This window comes from Ammodytes marinus (assembly GCF_949987685.1).
Source record: "Ammodytes marinus genome assembly, chromosome: 8".
Classification (NCBI taxonomy): domain Eukaryota; kingdom Metazoa; phylum Chordata; class Actinopteri; order Uranoscopiformes; family Ammodytidae; genus Ammodytes; species Ammodytes marinus.
This window is the reverse complement of record NC_137212.1, coordinates 20,461,832-20,482,957: the sequence shown is the minus strand read 5'-3', so window position 1 is coordinate 20,482,957 and position 21,126 is coordinate 20,461,832. Positions and strand designations below refer to the sequence as shown.

Sequence of the window (21,126 nt, the reverse complement as noted above, 5' to 3'; positions counted from 1 at the left end):
GATCTGAGAAGATGCTAGATAACTTACTGCTTGAAGACCGCAGTGCATTAATGTGGTAACGTAGGGACGAGCGAGGGGACTGCTAAATGCAGTAACTGACAGGAAGTTAGCTAAAAGAACCATTCTGCTTACAGCACCTTTAAATAAACATGGTGCAAGAAAACTTACTTCAACCCTCATTATATCTGGTCAATCACATAGGCTAACTGTTTTGACAGTTGCTCGCCTGCGCTGACGTAGTGAAAGCATGTTGCTGCTCACTTTACTGCCACTGTTGCTGCTATTGAGAAGATATTTCTTAAAGTTCCATAGTACCCCTTTAACTATCACAACTTAATGTATGACCCCAACCTAGCAAGTATCTTAAATCCATGTCTTAACTTATAGTTCAACTTCAGTATTTTGAAATGGAGTTTTATGAGATACTTGTGCATAATTAGTCTGTGACTTTATGGAGATGGCGACCAGTGTGCAGTCACTTTAAGGAGTTTGGGGGAGACATCTTCAGGAACAAGCTTTGCTGGAAAAGGAATCCCCTTTACTTCAGATTACAGATAACTGTACTGAACCCTCCAGCTTGTTTGCCATTCAGTCCAACTACGGCCACAAGAAAAAGGTCTTAACCATACTATTAAATTCATGCCTTATTTCCAACTGTTGGTTGCTGGCTGCACTTAACTAGAAGTTCTTGTGTAAACTGTGCTCCAGATCACCTCTTTCCAGATTAGTGATGGTCATATCCTGATACAGTTGCGGCAAATAAAATTTTTGGTGCACACAGCATTTTGAAATGCAATAGCAATATTGACACAAACCCCTGCACAAGCAAAGGTTTCAAAGACACAGGCCCCTGGACAGTGGTTGGACCATGGGCAGCCATGGAATTCTATTATTGTACCTTGTGCAAAGAAATGAATTGCTCTATAACAGTTAATGAGGGTACATTGTTTGCATGCTGTGGGAAAAAAATATGATATTAATCTATTTCATGCATAATACAGAATAAGTGTTTTTAGTTCAGCACAGTTAAGCGGCCCTCGTGGCATTTCCTCTTACAGCATGCATTTGAGCTGAACATTAGGTGCTATTGTGTAGTACCATTTGTGCCCGTAGTGTTTTGCTTTGTAATGGAAAACAATATACCAGTACAAAGCAGTGGGGCCACAGCATGCACAGTGTACTGAAGCAGCAGAAATCCACGGGTTCCTTTCATATAACTTTTTAAGAATTACCTATTACATTTTCTAGAAAATTGCATCCCAGTTTTTAGCCAGCAACATTTATATATACTGTAAAACAATGTAAAAATAATACAAAAGACAAGTGTAATTTAAAATAAACTTTGTGAATTTATTGTTTTATACTTACTCTTACACATCATACAATCCTAAATCTTTAAAAGAAAAACCAAAAGAAAAAAAGATATCTGGTGTGTGTTTTCTGGGGGACTGGAGTGCCAAGGGACAGGGACTACAGCTCTGTGAACCTTTCACTGGATGTCCCTCAAGCTCACCTTGAGAGACAAAATGAATCAATTCATTGTCACTTGTCTTTAGTTCCGCAGTGAATCATCCCAACTGACAGGTTTATCATTATTATCAATCAAAACCCTTGCACGATGAAGACGTGGATTATGAAAGGCTGTGCTAAAGACAGGATTGAAGACGTCAAAACGCTATCAAAGCGACAGAACAGAAGGAAGAAACGTATACTGTATGTACTGATAATATTGAGATTATTCAGGTATGGTTGCCCTAATTGCTGGTGCCAAGTCCTTCATCACCAACAGCCCATAACTATTTTAGTGACCCAACTGTCCCCAATCATGCAAGAAAACTGAGCCTCCGTCAACTGCCCAAATACAGTCATTATCAGGACCATGTAGTTTAATAAACGACATTACAGCTTGTTGTGTGGATTATGGTGGTTTACATTCAAACTGCTCACGTTTATTCAAAAACAGGGGTTGGGGTTTGATATGAGCAGTCAATTTAAAAAAAGACCAAGTGTAAACCATGAAATCCTCACGATTTACAGAGCTGAACAACTGAACAATCATTCCAATAAAGGGACTTTTTTTCTCTGAAAGGACTTTCAATCTGGAAAAGGAAAACTGAGCGTTGTAATGTAATGTCATCAACCCAGCAGGCAAACTTGAATATTCTGTATATATAATGATACACCTTTAGGATCACCAAACTGCAGGGTTGCTCCTATTACAAGTTCCTCCTAAGTGTGACAATTATTCTCCTTGCACACAATAATCACATTAGAATCCACATACACTCCTTCTGGATTTCAATTTTCCTCTAGTGGTGAATTGATCACAGTCAGGTTCTTTTGGGGATCCAAGGTCAACAGTCTCAAGTGTTGGCATGCCAAGTCACAAAGCCATTAAGGCATGTCCATCAGCAACACAGGTCCCACGTGATATCCTGTGCACACAAGGAAAAATTTCACTTACATCCAATGTGTTCTGCATTGGATTATTTTTTTAAAGATGCATAAAGTCCTTGCAACTTTTCAACGGCTCTTTCATAAATATTTAATGATCAAGAAACATTTGCAAGGAAAGCTTTTGATAATAAAAAGATGAAGCTTCAAATGTCCCTCTACACATCACAAGGGACCTTTTTAACTCTCAGTAATATCGCTAGGCTATGAATAGACTTCAGTAACAGTATAAAAGGGGCTGGGATACTGTGTTATTCAGTGAGGTTAATAAAGCTTCGGGGGAGGGGGGGGGGGGGGGGTGTTAACAATCTGACTAGTATATTGTAGAATAGAAGCCACATCGCCTGTAGGAGACACTCATGTTAGAGCCATTCACTAAAAATAGATAAAAAATGACATGGCAGATGAAGTGGTGAACAACTTGTAAATAAAAGGGAAACAAGATGGGGGGAATCAGGGCAATGTGTGGCAAATTCCTTTTTTTTCTTCTTTTTTTTTGATAATTATGAAAAGCACTTCAATACACATAGTACTATTCTTCACCTTAGTCCCCCACTTTAATTATCTGGCAAAAACTACAATAAGATAATACTATATGAATAGGAGCCATATGGTATTTACATTTGAAAAAAAAAAAAAAAAGTAGAGTCCTGTTAACTTGAACCTTAGGGTTCCAGCCATGCATTGTGCTAATGCTGTGTGGCTTTTAAAAAGATTTTAGCTTCAATTCAAACGGTGCAGCCAGTTACAAAACAGTAACTTGTACGTTTGACTGCACCCATGCGCATAGTTTGGATCTTCCTAGAAGAAGCTTGCTAGAAGCAGTCTTCCTAGCGAGGACTCGTCAGAATCTGAGCATCTAGTAAAAGCACAGCAAGCAGCTCTTGTAGCATTGCAACAATCTTTACTTTAGCTGAGTGTGTCAATGTGTAGAGTAACTGTGACCCAGGTCAGTTTTCATTCAGCATGTGTCAGTGGTCTGCTGGTGGTTAGAGAAACATGGAGCATCTCTCTTGACTCCATAGAACAGAAAGGGCATTCAAGGAGAACATGCCGCATTACTAAAACACAATGTCGCATCATCAAACAAGGCAAATTTTTTTTTTCCTCCAGATATAAACTGCAAATGACCCAGATGCTGAAAAAAAACTGAGTAGGGTGGCACATTAGGTTATGCTCTGCAGTAGACACACTTTGTTGTGCTTTGTTTCCAAAATGATTGACATTTTACTGCACAATTGTAGTTTGAAACGGCTTAACTGGACTCTACTCATTCATGTCAAGAGCTTGTATTATTTTATTTTATTCAATGGTTATATAATTAAGATGGAATTACTTAAATCTAATTGAAAAGGTTAAGTGCAAATCTTAATGATTTGCAAACACATGCTGCCAATCCTCCAGCACAGACCAACCAAACCATAAAAAATAAATAGAATGCAATCACACAATTCAAGCTAACTACAATATATTAATATAGATCTTCTGATGTCATACGCTCAATAAAACACAACAAAATAAAATAAAAACACAGAATTCAATCACTCGGTTAAGTCAATGTTCTTAGTTTCCCCTACCCCTGCCCTCCCCGACCTTCCCCCTCCAATTACTGTTCATGCACCCAGTATCAGTATGATAAGTCAATATATCAAAGGGAAACGCTTCTGGAAAATGCTGAGAATTGGGAGTTCAACAGGTGGTGAGACTAAAGAGGTGTGAAGAAGGAGAAGAAGAAAAAAATGGCCAATTTGACAAGAAGTTGACATCATTTTCAGTCTGGGAGAAAAATGTATATTCCAAAGCCCTTAAAAGGTCTAGCTGATACATGAATCCTCCCGGTAAATTATTGTTTTTAAACTTGCTAGACCTTAATTGAGCTCTGTGTCATTATCCAGGCTGTGACACGTTCCAAAACAGCTCAGCCCCCTGTCCCATTTCAACTACCTTGGAAGGGATTGTATAAAAATAAGCTCACAATCCCCCAAGTTGAGAAACAAAAAGGGGTAAAAAAAAAAGTTATAATTAAAAAAAAACAGCAACACTAATGACCACCAAGCCCCTGCGGCTCTCCCCCACTCTCAAGCAAATGTACACACACTCTTTCATACTAAACACACACACACACACACACACACACACACACACACACACACACACACACACACACACACACACACACACACACACACACACACACACACACACACACACACACACACACACACACACACACACACACACACACACACACACAGGTTCAGCTGCAGTCACTGGTGTATAGAGAGGGAGATGCTAGTAAGGGAAGCGTCTGGACAGTGGCTGCGACCTCACCACCCCACCCCCCTGCCCATCTCAGACTACCATGAACAAATGAAGCCATGATATCAGGTGTTTTCATCCGAGTCGCCATTGTTCAAAATTCCCCAAAAGTCAAGAGACTTTTTTGTTTGTTGCACTCAGTTCTCATAACTTCTGAATTTTCTCAGCCACAACGATGGGGTTCTCCTTGCGTATGCGGGCGGCAGCTGCACTCCGGTAATCATAGGGACAGTCGTGTTTGTCAGAATAACGGTGAATGGCACAGAACAGGTTGCCGCAGCGACAGTCAAAACCTTCAGTAAAGAGAAGAAAATAAGGTCAGCCAACTTAAAAGCTTTGATTATAAACATCTTGAGATCTCAGGGTGGAAAGGCTCCTATCTGTTGCTCTTCTGGGAATAGTTGCTTTATCAACTGCTTTTAAACTGGACATATTTATATAACCATTATAGACTCTCAGAGCCCTGCCATTATCAGGCTGTTTTCACATGCATACTGAGAACTTTTGCCTAAAATGGAAATATTACCAGATTAAATGGCAACTGAATCCTAAAGACAATCCAGTTCCGCAAAAGATGGAGGCCAGCAGTACACTGTGAAATGCACCACTAACCTGCAGTATGTTGCTCTTAGTCTGTACCAGTGTTTAGTTGTGGAGAAAAAAAACTAAACATTTAACAAACCATGAACTGGTATCTGGATTTTGGACATGTTATTTGTCCGCAATTCAGGAGAACGCTTGTTGTAAAAATAATTTTGACAAAAATCAGTAAATATCTCCCCATGTCTATACGTACACATGTCTGTGGTGCGCTGAAAAAAATGGTTTTAAAGATCTCCTATTATACTACTTTTCTGGTCTTAATTTCTTGTTAAAAACTGCTATAGAGCAACCTGACACGAATCACATCACAAAAAACCATGTAGATTTTCGGGACACTCTTCCTCTCACCCTAGCGAGCACAGCAGTCTGCTCCACACACTGCTTTGAGCTTCTCCCCCGCCCCACCTCCTGTGATTGGTTACCTTCCTTCCGGAACATTTCCAGCAGCGCGCGGGGAGATTTCTGAGAGAGGAGGGTGGGGGCATGGCTGGAGCTTGCCTGAGCAGCATTACCATACATGGAAACATCCGAGAACGTGACGACACGATACCCGGAAATTTGAACAAGTGAATTCTCGACTGGCTGCCCTAGTGTTTAGTGCTCTGCATAGCCACCCCAGACGGTAAGCAGGGAATACGTCTAAATGCATGTACGTAATTATTTGATACGCTAGTATGGTTAAACATGACTATAAATCATTATAACAACGTTTATAGGTCATAAAAGTCTAAAAGTATCATAGGTCCTCTTTAATGCATAGCATATGGCTCGGTATGGGCATGTTGCTAGCTACGTTGGCCCTCCTTTTGTTTACATACCCTTCGTTTACACACCCGTTCACAGAGCCGAGGTTGTGCATTAACACCAGATTTAGAAAAAAGTGAACTCTTCCTTCATTTAAAAATAGGAACTTGAAAGGAATTGGAAAGTGGTTCCCCTTCAGCTAAGTTGAGAATTCCAGCAAAGCAAATTCATTTGTATATGTTCAAAATTCTTCCCATCCTTACCAGTAAGGCCAACTTTCTTCCGGCAAGAAAAGCAGCGGTTCTTTTTCTTGTTTTTATCAGGAGTTTGGTCACTATCAGACAAAGCCTGCGCCGCTTCCCCCGCTGGATCTGGTGGGGGAAAAAAAGCACAGATAAATACAAAAGATCACGAAAAAATTCATCCATTTCTCATTAGATGAATGCTTGTATTCAAGGATAAATACTAGTTTAATATTAACAGGTAAAATAACTAAAAAACTAAAAGAACAATTCACCAATCAAAAGACATCATGACAGAGATAGTATTAAAGCAATATCAAAAAGGGACCATCCCAAACCAGTCAGTGCAATGTTGCAACAGCACTGACTTATTATTTATTTATTTTTTAATATTTTTTGGGCATTTTTATGCTTTATTGATAGTGTAGAGACAGAGTGGAAATGGGGCAGAGAGGGGAGTGACATGCAGAGAACGACCGCGGGCTGGAATCGAACCCGGGTCCGCTGCTGGGCCCGGCCCGGGGGGGGGGGGGGACGCCCTATCAACTGAGCTAAGGGCGCCCCGACAGCACTGACTTCTAAACTTAAATACTCCATCCCCCTAAACAAAAAATGCAATGGCGGAAAAATCTATCTAGCACATATCTTTTTTTAATCAAAAAAAAATAATACCTTATACCAGTGGTGTCAAACATACGGCCCGCGGGCCGCAGATGATTTAGAGCACACATTCATGAGCATTTCAAAAAAAAAAGTAAGTCTCTAGCCCATTCCTGTGAGGAGATATGAATTTTTAAAGAAATAACCAAAATGCTCACTCCAGCCGCTAGGGGGCAGCCTAAATAAAAAAAAAGCACATTTTAGCAACGTGGGAAATGGTAAATGGCAATCTTGCTTCACCGCTATTAATGTTTCCTCCAGTGCTTTATGGCAAAGTAAAAACCAAAAAAATAAAAAATAAATAAAACAATTTTTATTTTTAGTGCTGAACAATTAATGTACTAGCAAGCGCGATGTGTCCGCGGCTCTGCACGTGCGAAACGAGCAGGAGCATGCTAGTGTAGGCCTACAAGATTTATTTCCTAATTTTCCATGCTGCTTTATTTTTATGTTTTAAATTGGGAAAAACGAATTCCAAAACAACCAATAACCTCTGTATTTAAAAATAAATCAAAACAGTAGAAGTTGCACTTTTATTAAATTTTATTTTGTACTGTCTGCATGTTTGCACAAAATGTGTCCCTGTACATATAGTAAACAAAATTGGACAACTGTAACGTCAGTGCCTGTTGTATTTGTGTATTCAAATAAACAGTTGTTTATTTCATTAGTGCATATTGGCATCTTTGAGCAAAATACCCCCCAAATTTTTGCTGCGGCGCTGCGCGCCGCACCTCCTATTCCCATGGCCAGCAGCAACCTTTACTAAGACATTTCCTGGGGGGTACAGAGATCCCTTGTGATCCGTGATAATGTAGGTTACAAATGTAGACTGAGTGATAAAGCATATTACTGAAAAACAAAGCTAGAGATTTGGAGTTGATGTACGTTATTTTGCCATTATTGTACTGGTCCGGCCCACTTGAGATCAGAGAGGCTGTATGTGGCCCTCGAACCAAAATGAGTTTGACACCCCTGCCTTATACTGTTTAGAGTGATATTAGACAGGTTACAGAATATATGCAAAAGTTAAAATAAAAACATGGTGAAAAAGAATACATTACCAATTTACTTTACTTTACCTTTTGGGATACATCATCACAAGAGCATATTGTTTATGGTAGAGGGTAGCATCCAACAGTTTACCTGTTGATTCATACTGCTTAATAGTGCCGTCCACAGCTGTGAATGTTGCTCACTTTAAGTGGATGGTGTGTCGGGATTGAAGTGGACTAGGACCATTGTTTTCTGTGCCGTTTACCTGTGCTGCTGGAAGTCCCCTCCTCTTCTCCCTCGTCAGCCTCTGCTCGATCAGAGTCTACAGCCCCCGAATCCTGGGAGATGCTCATAGCTGTCATCTGTTGAGTTACTGGACTGGGAGAGCTAGGACTGTAATCATAAACCAACAAAAAAAATATGATTTACAGAGTTTATAGTTTTTACTTCAAAAAATAAATTAATATTTAAAAGGTGTAATCAGTGATTCTGGAGAACAATTGTCGTCAAAATCTGCAAATATCTCATGTGGATCTGCTACCAGTCCGTACTGTGAGAGCATTAAACAAAATAATTGTGTTAATACACAACCTAGGCTCTGTAAACTGGTATGTAAACAAAGTGTATATGGAAAAAGGCCCACCGTATCTAGCAACATGCCCTTTTACAAAGCCCAGTCTGTGTATTAACAATGATTTTTCCCCCAAGCACACATACACACACAGTACAGACAGGTAGTGGATCGCAAGGAGATATTCACAGATTCTGACAACAATTGTTCTCCAGAATCACTGACTCCACCTTTAAATCAAGATGTAACTCAAGTTATTTATTTTGGAGTAAATGTTTAGCAGAGAGATATTGTTACTAAAAAAAGTTAGCAACCTTGTTGCCATCCTGACTGACTAATGATGTATCTTTCGGAAAACGGAGTGAACACAATCTTAAACAATAAAGTATTTTCTTCTGACAAAAGAACACAGGACATTTGTTTTTTTAAATCTTTCTTTACGTATTTTATCTAGCTGCATAATTTACCACATTGTTTTGTTAGGTGACTGACTGCTCATTTCTCTCATCTGTTTTAGTACATTCCCTGTTAACTACTTAGAGAAATACCTTGGATGAGCTTTCACAATCAACTTGACAAGCAAACAAGAGCAACTACAAACCGACAGGGGCATAGAAAAACGTGCATACATACAGAACTCAGTCCAACTATCCATGATTAACACTATACAGACAGATGGATCAAGCACAAATCCCTTCTGTTAATTCCCTACACTTTGTCACAAAGGGACCAAATGGCCGTTTGGACTTCTTTGTAGGCATCTTGGAAAGAATAAACCAATTACTCCAACAACTCCTCTGAGAACCGGGTTCATGTGGGTAATCTGTGTTTTCCAGGTAATTTAGAAACATTCGCACATCCAGCAAACTTTGATGCAGGTGCGTTGGATAAAAATGCACTAAGATGAAAAAAGGAGATCCCGCACACTGCTCTTGCTCAGCATCGCAATCTATTAAAGAACCAACGTTTCCATCCTGCTTGACCTTCTTCAAGAGTGTTTTAAAACCCTCTTGAAGAAGGTCAAACGCTCCTTTTTTCATGCATATTAAACCAGTAAAATGTGAAAATATATGTTTCTGCAGAGGCAAGATGTGTTAGCAAACAAGCTTCTTGTATTAATTAAAGGAGGAATAATACGAACGCATTACAATAGAATGTGCTGGAGCTAATGATGAACTCATTATTTAGTGAATTTTAAACAGGCATTTTAACAATTTAATTGAAAACAACATTTACAGAGGCCAAAGTTTTCATACTATTTTCATATAATTACTCAAAAATGTATATATGCAAGCTTAATAATGGTAATATGATGCTGGTGAAGCGACTTAAACTTTGATTTAGTAACTCTCGGGAATGTTCCGGTCTGCATGCCGTAAATCGCTTGTTAATGCAAAAGCATTAATAAAAACTACATAAAAATAGCGTTGTTTTTGCTGCTGGTCTTAATTGTTATTACAGGTCATTTTTAATCATCAGAGGCAACATTTGACTGTTTCATATACATTGAAAAGTTCCTTATAGGACGTTTAAGTTGCCTGATTAGCTTTTTGAAGAAGAAAAAAAAAACACTTCCAATAGAACATAGACATTTTTGGTTTATGCTTTTAATTGATAAATGTCATACAAATTACAACTGATTCAAAATGATTTATTCAGGACTCTGGAAAAAGAATAATGTCTGAGCAAACTCCCTGTCTTGTCAGTCAACATACCTGGCCGTTTGTTCCTCAGGTGGAGTTCCTGCCACTTCTGTGCTGGGTTCTGAGGTTGTACTCTCCAAGGTCACAACAGCTGACCCCGGTGATCCTGCCGGTGATGTAGCAGCTGTGTGTGGGAACAGAACAGTCTGATAGCACCAACACAGAACCTGCTGTTTGGGCCCTGTGCATTGGACAACATTCTATTTGTTTCTAATTATCATCTTCTTATATTGCTATTGCCCTAGTTCATGTGGAACACGATGGAGATGTCACTCTCTTGCTTTCTGATGCCAGTGTAGTTCTCTTGTTCTCCAACCCCTTTTAGCAAATTCAAGATTCCAACATTCCTGTATGTGTTTTTCAGTGAACCCCTGTTCTGACTGAGTTCATGTCTCTCCTCCTTCCCCCTGCTTTTTATAGGCCATGTCCCATCTTCCTACCTTTCTCTCCTGGGGGGCTGGATCTCCCCCCTCCCTGTTGTCTCTGCAGGTGTTCCTTGTAGCAGACCGAGCACATGCCGTTGGTGCGAGGGTTACCATAGAAACCACATCCCATAGTGCAAAGCATTGGCACCTGCGTCTGATTGGTCTCCTGGGCCATGCTCTGACAGAGGGGGTAAGGGGGGGTCGGAGACGATCTTCCTGTAAATGGGGTTGCAAACGTTAGTCAAAATTATTAGCAGTCCCTATTTAATAATATATCTTTTTTGTTTCGCTAAAAGAGCTTGGAGACTGGCATTGGAGCATGGGAGGAGAGTGCGACAAAATAGTTGTTTCTTTGGGATGTAAGTGGTTATGGCCCATTTATTGCAGCTGTAATCGAGTTTTGCCTGTTCATATCTATATCAACCAAAATTAAATATATAACCCCACAGAGTAACAAGTCCACTTCTGTCACTAAATCAGGACTGGACTTTTCACACTGACTTAAATTATTAAAAATTATATTTTCCAAATGTATGTGAAAGACTAAATGAACTATGACAGTAATGGCAACAACACGACAACAATAAATGCAAAATAATAACAAACTTAATAATGTAATGCTCATCCAGCCAAATTAGGGCATATGCGCCAGTCGTTTTGAAGGTACCAACCCATGGAATTCTAACAAAAACCAGGTGGAGAGCTTTGCAGAGCAATGAAAACAAAAACTATACAAAGGGGGTGAACACAGCAACACTGTTAAGGGCAACTTACTGTTTGCAACAGAAAACAAAACAAAAGCTAGCTTAACTACTTTGCCTTCCGCCGCACAGCAAGATGTTTTCGTCAGGACAAAGTTAAGAAAAAAAGGGACAGAGGCTGAAGACCTGTCAAAACAAAGCCAGCCCGAAAAACTTCAACGAAACCGTCAAATGAACCTGATAATCTCGGAAAACACTGACGCTGTGTTGCTGACAATCTAGCTAAACAACTTCCAGCTGACTGTCTCCACTTTGAGTTTGTCCGCAGTAGAAAACAATTGGGGTCCTGTGCTTGCATAGCTCAAAGCAAACACTAACATTAGCAAACGTTTTGTCTGCCTGACACTGGTTACCAACACAAAAAGGACGAACTCGCTCGGTAGCTTTCTATCGTGTTAAAAACAATACAAACACAAGCATACAGCTTCCTTAGCGACTAAGTATACACACATCTTGTTTTATTAAAACGAATAAACGCTCGGTAGCAGGCTAACGTTAGCTGAACCGCTAGCATAATCAGCCAGCCCAGAAAACAGTGCGCCTCCCGATAGTGTCCTAGCCGGTTTCAAATCGGCTACACACAACGGGAGTCCCTCATAGCAGTCTAAGATACAGACAGTACCTGGAAGGCGAGGTACCGGGGGCTGTCGACAACCTTGGGTTTCAGATTTGGACAAGTTTCGTCCCCAGCACAGCGCGCGGCCTCCTACCCAGCGCTAGCACCCGACATTCGAAACAACGAACATGACGTCATCCTCAGTGTCGATCCAGCCTTCAGTCAGACGGGCCAACATAGCAAAGTCCACCACCACATCACACACAAAAACATACAAATAACACATTTATGAACATATTCAAATGTGACACTGACGCTGGGCTGAGGCAACATTTTATTGACATGTCAGGTCATTGACAGTTCACTAGCAGCTACCAGAAACCTCTCAAGGTTCAGACACAAAATACTGAAATTAAAATCTCAAAGATTAATGCACAATGAAAGTCTGTCCTATTCCCACAACGTGCCTGTAGAGCCTTAAAATGGGCTTGGTGTTGACAGCCAACATATATGACCTAGTTCTGGTAATGCTTTCAATTCTTTTTAGGCACTTACATGTTTTTTGAAACACCATGGACACATGCATTCATCTTACACAGGTAAACCATATACTGTATAAGCATACTTTTCTCAATTATGAAGTGCACACGTGTTAAAAGGCCACAGGTTAAAGCTTCTGGTCATAATTTAATTTCATGAACTCCCACATCACAAATGTTGCCTAGTGGCATCAACATATAATTCAAATTAAGTGCAACATTAAAAACACTGACAATGTAAAGGCCTCTTTCATGAAAGCGAGCAGATACTTTTTTTTAATGGTCCATCTACAGGAAACACTTTTCTTTTGTCACCACATTTGGTTAATCAATGAAGTCTAGTTGTGTGCTCTGCTCTTCACTGCCACATCTTCCACTGTCGTCTCGGTAAGCTGAGGGGCAAACGGGCCCACCAGCCAGTTGAGCGGTGTGTTGTTTAGCAGATATTCCATGACACCATCCAGAGAATGCTTAACCTGGGGAAATGCACATATTAGAATTACTTTCAACTTAATTACTTATCTATAATCAAAACAATATACTTTTCTTCAAAAAGCTTCATTGTGGGTCGGAAAATTTGAGATTATCTATATACATTACTAAACACAACATAAGCTTGATTGTCCTAGTTTTATATAAGCATATGAATGGGCAGACACCCGTTAGAATGTATGTTTGTTTGTGTTATTAAGTATGCATGAGTATCCCGTTTAATTCCTGTTCAATGAGACTCTGTAGTCTAAGTATATTAGTACTATTAAGTGATGGGAATTGAAAAAGAATATCAAATGTTAAGTCCTAAACTATATTTTGCTGCTAACACTGCAGTAAAGTCATGGTGCGTGGTGCATTTAGTACTTGGTTCAGGTGGTGTCGGCTCCGCTCCAGAAGCATGGGTGTGATGCTGCTGTTGTTCCCCAGAGACACGTGCAGTTCTTCAGCTGATCGCCTGGCGATGGTCAGCTGGTCCTGGACGGAGTCTGGCAGACCCTGAGCACTCGACACCACGTTGGAGCACGCCGATTTCAGCTGGTCACTCATACCACGCACCATGGAGAGGGTCCGCCATTCCAGCTGCTGTTGACAGCATGTGCAAATAAAAATACAAGTTTAATGCCATAAAACACAAGCATATTAAATGACAGATGATTATATAGATGTAATGAATCAATTCCTCCCATCCAATTCCTGATGACCAATGTTATATTAGTCCTTACCAAGTCAGATTTATTACTCACTGATACTGCTGATTCGCCAAAGCATTTACTTATTATTTGTAAAAAAATATTTTTTTTTTAAAGTAGGCTATAACATCACACGATGCTAAAGGTTTATCAGTTTAATGCAGGGTAAAGGACATTTTACTTTGACAATAAATGCTTCATCCCTGACCTCAGCCTCACTGATGGTCACATCTGGCTCTTTCTCAGTCTGTCCAGCTCCAGCCTGCTTCTGCTTCCACTCTGTCCAGCGCTGCAGCAGCTGCTCTGAGGCCCCTCCTATCTGGTTACTAGCGCTACCCAGACCGGTACGGGCGCTCTCTAGCAGGTCCAGAGTGCTGGTAATCTGACCCACTGCAGTATAGGTGGCATCCCTGGCATGCCGTGCACGGCCCAGGGAGAGCTGTAGGGCTCGCTCCTGTACTTTGGCAGAGAGCTTCCCCAGGCGGACAAAGTAGCTGGGGCTGACCGATGGTGGTTCTGCCACAGCAGCTGAAAGAGAGAAGTGTTCATTTCATATACCTACAAAAGAGAGGTTTTTCTGTAGCAGGCTAATCCGGTTTTTATCTCTAAAGCAAAGGTGTGATTATAGTACTGTATGTTATTAAAACAGTTTTGTCAACTCTTGGAAAAGGATATTCCAGAAAACAAATCTATCAGTCTTGGTTTGAGTTTCTAAATGTTAATTAAAAGAAATACAAAGAAATGTAGAAGTAGAAGTACATGCACGTTATTTGTGGCCCGGGGTGGGCATGTTTTCAGTGACAGATTGGGGCACAACTCGTTTGTTCCCACTGTGCTCACTATTGCTTCTGTTCCAAGGAGGAAATACTTGACTCTCTCAAGTTTAAAGCACATCTGCTCAGGAAAGACAAAAAGACTTGAGAGCCACCCCATTCCCTCCAGTCATTAGTGTGTGGTTGCTAAATGATATTCAGAGTAACACTCCGTCTCCCTGTGCCTCTGTTAAAATCTACTTTGGTGCGTCTGGCTGGCCTTTGCCACAGTAACCACAGAATAAATCCCAAGAGTTCTGCCATTATGGGTACTTTGCTGCTGACGCTTAATAATGCTGCATCTTTTCGATATCCATAATCAAGGTTGAGGATGGCCCCTTGCGAATCTGTGCTATATTGGTGCATGGCTTGTTGTCATGATAACATGACATCACTGTAGCAGGTGTACAAGCTGTGAGTGTTGGATATTGTAGGTGCTTTAAGGGCCAAGTATACATAAGGGGAGTTCATTGGAATGCCCTGCCTACCTTTCTAAGAATAGCATCAACCATTCATGATTGGTTCAGATCCAGTCACTGTGGTATAAATTAACACTTTTACCATGGCTACCCCAATCTTGCCACACCACTGTTTTGCCTTTATAACAATCATTTATTAGGACATGTCTCTCATCTCATTTGCTGTACGATCTATAGATCAATGAAACAGCAGTACATTTAATGACTATAGATAGATAACAATTATAATAGATATAACAACTAAATCTAATATGATAGTGCTTTTTCACTATTTAGTTTTCAGCAATCTTTACAAAGCACTGGAAATAAACAGATCTTAATTAGAATTGTGAGGAAAAAAACATGAAGTGCTTCCTGCTTTCAATCGGGGAGCTACTACGTATTTATAATCATCTGTGATAAAAAAAAAACTCAACAATAATTTGCGAATTCAAGTCGTAGCCTTGTTTCAGCTTCCTTTGATCCAACTGTCAAAACACAGGAGTCTGTACCTCATCAAGTAGACATATGGGGTTTCACAGACTGATTATTATGCTGTTACACATTGAGGATAGCTACTGACCCAGCTCCCTCTCAGTGAGTGGTAGGTTCTGTTCGACCCAGTTCTCCGATCGGCTCAGGGCCAGACCCATGCCACTGCTGACCATCTGGCCCATCCTGGTGCCCATGGCGGTGGTGATACCTCCACTGACTGCTGCCCGGGTCATCTCCACGCCGCCCATCATAGCCCCGTACCAGGCCCCCACCATAGCATCTTTGGCCCCCACCACAGCATCTTTGGCCCCCACGACAGCATCTTTGGCACCCGTCACCGACTGGTACATCATACCTACCGTGTCCGACACCAACTGAGGGAGAAAGAGCAGATTTTTTTTAGGACACGCCGGAGCCATTTTATCTTCCACTTATACTAATATGCTGTATCAATAATTATTTTTATATTAATAATGTTGGTTTGAGGTCCGTTTACCCAGGGCTTGGTGACTTTTACCAAGGTGTAACAGTAACTGTTTACGTTTTGTGAAGTGAAAGTGTTGTCGCTTCGATAGTCAAGAGAGTAATACAACTTGTGGACTTAAGAAAAGCTTAAAAGGTGGAGTCAGCGTTTCTGGGAAATGATGATTTTGACAACAAACAGTCTCCAATATTGCTGACTCCACCTTTAATGTCAGGAGCTTTGTTTGAGGGGAATAAGTGTTCTAATAAATCTGTTTAAGTAAACACACATATTTGAACAAGGGGTGTTTCTCTGTAAAAGAAGAAGAAGAAGAAGACAATTGTGTGATAAGGCGCACCTTGTCTGCTGGTTGCTGCAGAATAGGCATCTTCTCCTCCATCTTATCCAGTCCTTTTAACGCGTACTCATTTACTGTAGCAACTGAAACAAAAAAATACCATTTCAGTTAAACCCTCTGGTGATTCTGTTCTTAGAAGAACAAGCCTGACAAGCTTGCACATTTCAACGTTGTAAAATTGTGTGCACATATAACAACTTACGCTGTGGATTTATAAAGTCCAAAATAGGCTTGGACCCCGTGGTGGCCACCTCTCCCAGGGTTCGGACCCCACTCTCTGCCACATCCATCACTCCCTTCAGCAAGGGCACACTGTCTTTGGTGCTACTGTAGGCACTGGAAACCGCCCCACAAGCTGAACTGACCAGAGGCAAATTGCCCACTCGGGAAACAACATTCTAGGGCAACAAAAAAAAAAAACACACAAAAAAAACACAGTAACAATTACCGTCACTGACAAAGACATAAAACATGTGACAGACAATCCAGTTTGTGTAAAGAAAAACGCTCTGTTCAGGACAGTAATGTTAGCAGGGATCAGTTTGGGATAATGATGGGTTCCCCATAGTATCTTATCAACATGGGGACATTGGAAGCGGCAAATGAGTTCATAATAGGCCTTGGCTTGGTAATAGGTGTCATTGTGGGTCACAGCGCTCCTCACCTGCTGGTCTCCATTAGCTGCTTCTGCTGCTGCCGCTCCAGTCTCATTAGTCTTCGCGCTGTCTGCCATTGTGCCTGCCGGATTCAATCTCTGAAATGGAATATAGAGTGTGAGAAACATTGCTTGGTATGCATCATGAAATACATCTTTCTCACTGATGTACTTTTTTTTTTTCTTAAGTGGCCGATATACTTTATCTTGCAAAGAAACGGTGCCTTATTAATATAGAAATGGAATCGCTGTCCTGTGATCATCAGACGCTGTATTATTTACTATAGGCAGCGAGGCAACTCAACCATGTTAAATTCATTTGCAAATTATACTACATGATGCAATGAGGATGAAACTGCGCTTATAAAAATAAACATATGCAGCACAGCACACTATTCAAGCAAGTCCCTGCACTATGTCAAAGTGGATGAGACATTTGGAATGTTTTTTTTTTTACTTTAAATTTCCCACAGCTATATTTTTGCATTTAATTTTTTTTTTAGCATCCTGAAAAGATAAAGTCTTAACATCAAAGGCTAGGCAACATTTTAAATGCACATGAAAAGAGGGATTAAAGAGGCCAATGTTTTGGTAGATACTTCAAATGTGTTGGATACACACCCACGTGTGTTTAAAACCTATAAATGTTATTTTGACTTTAGATCTCGTCACATCAGCACTGAGGAAGGTTTAAGTCATATTTTTTAAAATTTTGATTAATAGTCTGACATTTTAATAGCACATCAAACTTGCTAAGGTAAGGTCATTTGTCTTTATAGCAAAATCATAGAAAGAGTCACAAGACTTATTTCTTTCAAAAGGAACTTATCGGTTCAATCTAACTGGTTTCTATAAGTGATGATTGTAGCCCCATGAAACACAGATATGACCAATTATGAGAAAGAATTCCGGTCTTCCAGAAGTCAGTCTAATGTGAAATTATAGATTCATGTCAAGAGAAAAAAAGCCATGAATAAAAACTGTGGACCAGCAGCCGGGCACTATTGCTGGAGATTGATTGCTCACAAAAAGCAAAGCAGTCAAAATGGACCTGTATCTCTTACATCACCTGAAAAGTGTTAACTAAAATATTGAGGAGCATATTGAGTATTGCTATTCTAATGTAAAATATTTCTTAAAATTAGTCCAAAAGGATTACTCAAGTGAAACATGTCTTTAAGATCTAATACATCTTATTTAATTGGATCAAAGAAAAATGGTGAAATAAACCCATAGTTAATTTGAATAAAGTATCCAATTATGTGTCCAGTTTCTATTCTTCATGAAGTAAGGAGGAGAAATGACATGTCACTTTAAAATCAGCCCTGGCAAAGCTTCACACATGAGGGGTGACTGTCTGTGTGAATGTCTCTTTTAGGAGTGGATTAACAGCAATTTATTATTCTCATCATCGATGAATCTGCCAATTTTTGGTTGATCAGTTAAACCTTTAAACTATAAAATGTCCATCCCAGTTTCACGTCGACAAAGGGGACTCTTCTGATTGTTTGGTCAGTCCAAAATAAACTTTCTATTAGAGCACCTTCACACACATTCACAAGTTGGAAGCAGGGAAGTTTTGGCAATTTTGCTTTGAAAGCGACTTCAATAATGAATCAATTATCAAAATGATTCGCTCTAATCAACTCCATTACACTAGTTTCAGTTCTATATCACATCACATCATTTGTAAATAAAGATGTCATTTAGCATAATGTCAATTATGAATGTAGTCATGAACAAACATTCTAACATCTGTTTTTGTACCATGAAGTACCTCAAAAAAAGAAAGGAAAATTCATCATAGTGATGAGAAAAATTATACAAAAATCACTAAATTCTCTCTGGTGCTCCCAACATGTGGACGGCATCTGTTTGTGCTCCACCAGATGGCTCGGCGAGACATTAGTATAGTCCACCTGGATCGAAGGGGACGCTGTTTACAAGCATTCACCATGGTTGACCTGTTGTATCTAGGGCAGAGACGGACATAATCTCTGTGATCACTACTACACTGCTGGGGAAACTCTATAGAACAGTAGGTTGAGGATTGCAGCCTACCTGCCGTAAACTGTTGCTTGTTCTGAAGTAAATGCTCAGGTCAATAAGACTACAAGCTCACCTGACATAAGGAACTGTCGACAGTGAACTACACTGAAGTCTGAGCAGCCCCAAACCGTGGATGGCCTGTATACAGAACTACTGTTCATTCATTTCACTGTCTCTTTTAGAAGCCAGGATGAATAAAAAAAAAAACATTCTCTGATGTCTTAATTAGCCTAACTGTGATGATCCTGACAGATAGTCTCTATGGGCTCCACATGATTTCATATTGCATTTTGTTGCAACAGCTTGGTTGTGCAACATGATTTCTTATGAGAGGCAGGCAGTTGATGACATCTTCACTGGGTTTATTACACAGCAAAGTCTGTCACTATACGCTCCTGGCTATCAACTGTGAGATGAACCACCAGATAATTATCATAGACACAGCACACATAACGTGGATTGCTGTTACGCAAAAACAATAAGCTGTTTTAAAATAATCTCCTCGCTGAAGTGATTAGCTCATAAAAGTGCTATCTGGCCTCTTCGATCGAGTTATGACGTGGGATATTTGTCACATCTTTCGCAAATGCTGAGCCATATAATCCCCTTTAGAGAGGGGAAAACTACTACGCTCTCCCTTTAGAGCTGAAACACTATGTGACCTTTGATATTATTGGGCAAACTGTCATCTCTCAAGAAAGCTATTGTGACACTGACACACTTGCCATAGAGGGACAGTATCTTTGAGCTGAAACAAAAGAGTTATGAGGCATACAACTGTATGAGAGACTTCAGATAGGCCTATCTCTGAAGTTCAAGTAAGAAAAAAAGAAAGAAAAAAGAAAGAAAGAAAAAGTAGGCTAAATTAACCTAAAAAAGGTTAGTTAAAAAGGGATTACCTACGGTCATCTATATTTCAGCTTAAACCCATTTTAAAAAGTGGGGTCACAAGATAGACAAAAAAATACACCCCAAAATAATATTATTGTGAAATATTGAATAATTTTATTTCTAAGGTCCTCTAAATCCCTGGAATCAAACAACCATTGAAAATAATTAGTAGACACTGCTTCATTTTAAGGAATCACCGTCTAAGCAGTAAGCACACGATGTAAACGGTGTCAATTGAGCTGGGAAGGTGACCGCAGAAAGCCCCTTTAACTGCTCATCATTACACACGACCCTTTGTCCTCTGAAGAGGGCACGCGCGGCGCTTAATACCACATACCAGCAGCCGTGCCAGTTAACAGTTAACCGCTGATGAACTTTACCCCAGACGACTCGAGGAAGAATAACTAGTACGACTAATAGTGAAAGTTACTTCACCCAACAACAACACTCTTTCATTTGGTGTCTGTCTACTATGTGTGGCAAACTTGTGGTCACAGTCTTCGACGTTACCAAGCAAAGTGAGTAACCTACAGTTTTTACCCCTCACTCAGCCCTCCCAGCTAACACCTAACTTCAGGTGAAGTTAGCTAGAGTTAACGTAGCCTCCAGGTAACGTTAGCTAGCTTAATAGCAACACGTCTCTGAGAAGTGGAGGAAAGAAAGAAGGAAAACAAAATATAGCTGTCTAAGCAACCACTGACCTCACTGGCAGCCTTTTTGCTCCTCTGTCCTGGTGTGACCTGCTGTGTAATGCTTCGTCAACGTGCCAGTCCAACCCATGGACGTATTATGGTCCATCCCACAACAGGGCCATGTCTCAAGCCTCAGCCATACACTGACTAGAAAGGCGGAGAGAGGAGAGATTGTCTCACAAACTTTGAACCAATTAAATCAAAATACGGAAGTGCCAGTCAGTGAAGTCTGCACAGATGTCACATCTGGTACCAAACACCACCAACGCATATTTATCCATTCTCAATTACAAACCTGGCCTTGTCTTTTCCTTTGTCCATGTTTTACAAGATATTTTCTCATTTGGATTGTCATATTCATACTGTGATATATTATATACACATTTCTGTCAATGTATGACATGCATAGGCCTATGAATGGTTCTGGTGATTTATCCTTGAACGGAGCTAGGCCTACTGTTCAACTTTCTTATTCCTCAGTAGATTTGTGTCACCC

At 40.2% G+C, this 21,126-nt stretch overlaps 2 protein-coding genes across 5 annotated transcripts; both read right to left on the bottom strand.

Annotated features, from left to right (window-relative positions):
* Positions 1 to 1,369: 1,369 nt before the first annotated feature.
* On the bottom strand, positions 1,370 to 12,228 carry LOC307254868 (AN1-type zinc finger protein 5). Of its 4 annotated transcripts, XR_013845004.1 has the most exons (7): positions 12,101 to 12,228; positions 10,733 to 10,933; positions 10,305 to 10,473; positions 8,284 to 8,411; positions 8,105 to 8,168; positions 6,384 to 6,491; positions 4,927 to 5,066 (listed from the first exon to the last, which is right to left on the bottom strand). XR_013845004.1 is itself a non-coding variant. In XM_080033403.1 (6 exons), the coding sequence occupies exons 2-6, from the start codon at positions 10,890 to 10,892 to the stop codon at positions 4,918 to 4,920; spliced, it is 714 nt and encodes a 237-aa protein (XP_079889529.1). In that variant the 5' UTR covers positions 10,893 to 10,933; positions 12,101 to 12,228; the 3' UTR covers positions 1,370 to 4,917. The 4 variants fall into 4 exon arrangements, 3 of the variants coding, with proteins under 3 accessions (XP_079889529.1, XP_079889530.1, XP_079889531.1); XM_080033403.1 differs by lacking the exon at positions 8,105 to 8,168 and having other exon boundaries at positions 1,370 to 5,066; XM_080033404.1 differs by lacking the exon at positions 8,105 to 8,168 and having other exon boundaries at positions 1,370 to 5,066; positions 10,305 to 10,416.
* A 127-nt stretch (positions 12,229 to 12,355) lies between these two features.
* plin3 (perilipin 3) lies at positions 12,356 to 20,731 on the bottom strand. The gene is made up of 8 exons (XM_080033427.1): positions 20,640 to 20,731; positions 17,008 to 17,097; positions 16,546 to 16,741; positions 16,344 to 16,426; positions 15,611 to 15,896; positions 13,966 to 14,285; positions 13,432 to 13,650; positions 12,356 to 13,049 (listed from the first exon to the last, which is right to left on the bottom strand). Exons 2-8 carry the CDS (start codon positions 17,074 to 17,076, stop codon positions 12,912 to 12,914), a joined length of 1,311 nt encoding a protein of 436 aa, XP_079889553.1. The 5' UTR covers positions 17,077 to 17,097; positions 20,640 to 20,731; the 3' UTR covers positions 12,356 to 12,911.
* Between the last annotated feature and the right edge of the window lie 395 nt (positions 20,732 to 21,126).

Coding starts and splice junctions, on each gene's coding strand:
- plin3 (XM_080033427.1), bottom strand. CDS start 17,076: ATGGCAGACAGCGCGAAGACTAATGAGACTGGAGCGGCAGCAGCAGAA. Junction 16,742..17,007: donor CAGCTAATGGAGACCAGCAG/GTGAGGAGCGCT, acceptor TTGTTGCCCTAG/AATGTTGTTTCCCGAGTGGG. Junction 14,286..15,610: donor ACTCACTGAGAGGGAGCTGG/GTCAGTAGCTAT, acceptor TCTCTCTTTCAG/CTGCTGTGGCAGAACCACCA.
- LOC307254868 (XM_080033403.1), bottom strand. CDS start 10,892: ATGGCCCAGGAGACCAATCAGACGCAGGTGCCAATGCTTTGCACTATG. Junction 10,474..10,732: donor CAGCCCCCCAGGAGAGAAAG/GTAGGAAGATGG, acceptor TCCAATGCACAG/GGCCCAAACAGCAGGTTCTG. Junction 6,492..8,283: donor GGGGACTTCCAGCAGCACAG/GTAAACGGCACA, acceptor TTCCCCCACCAG/ATCCAGCGGGGGAAGCGGCG.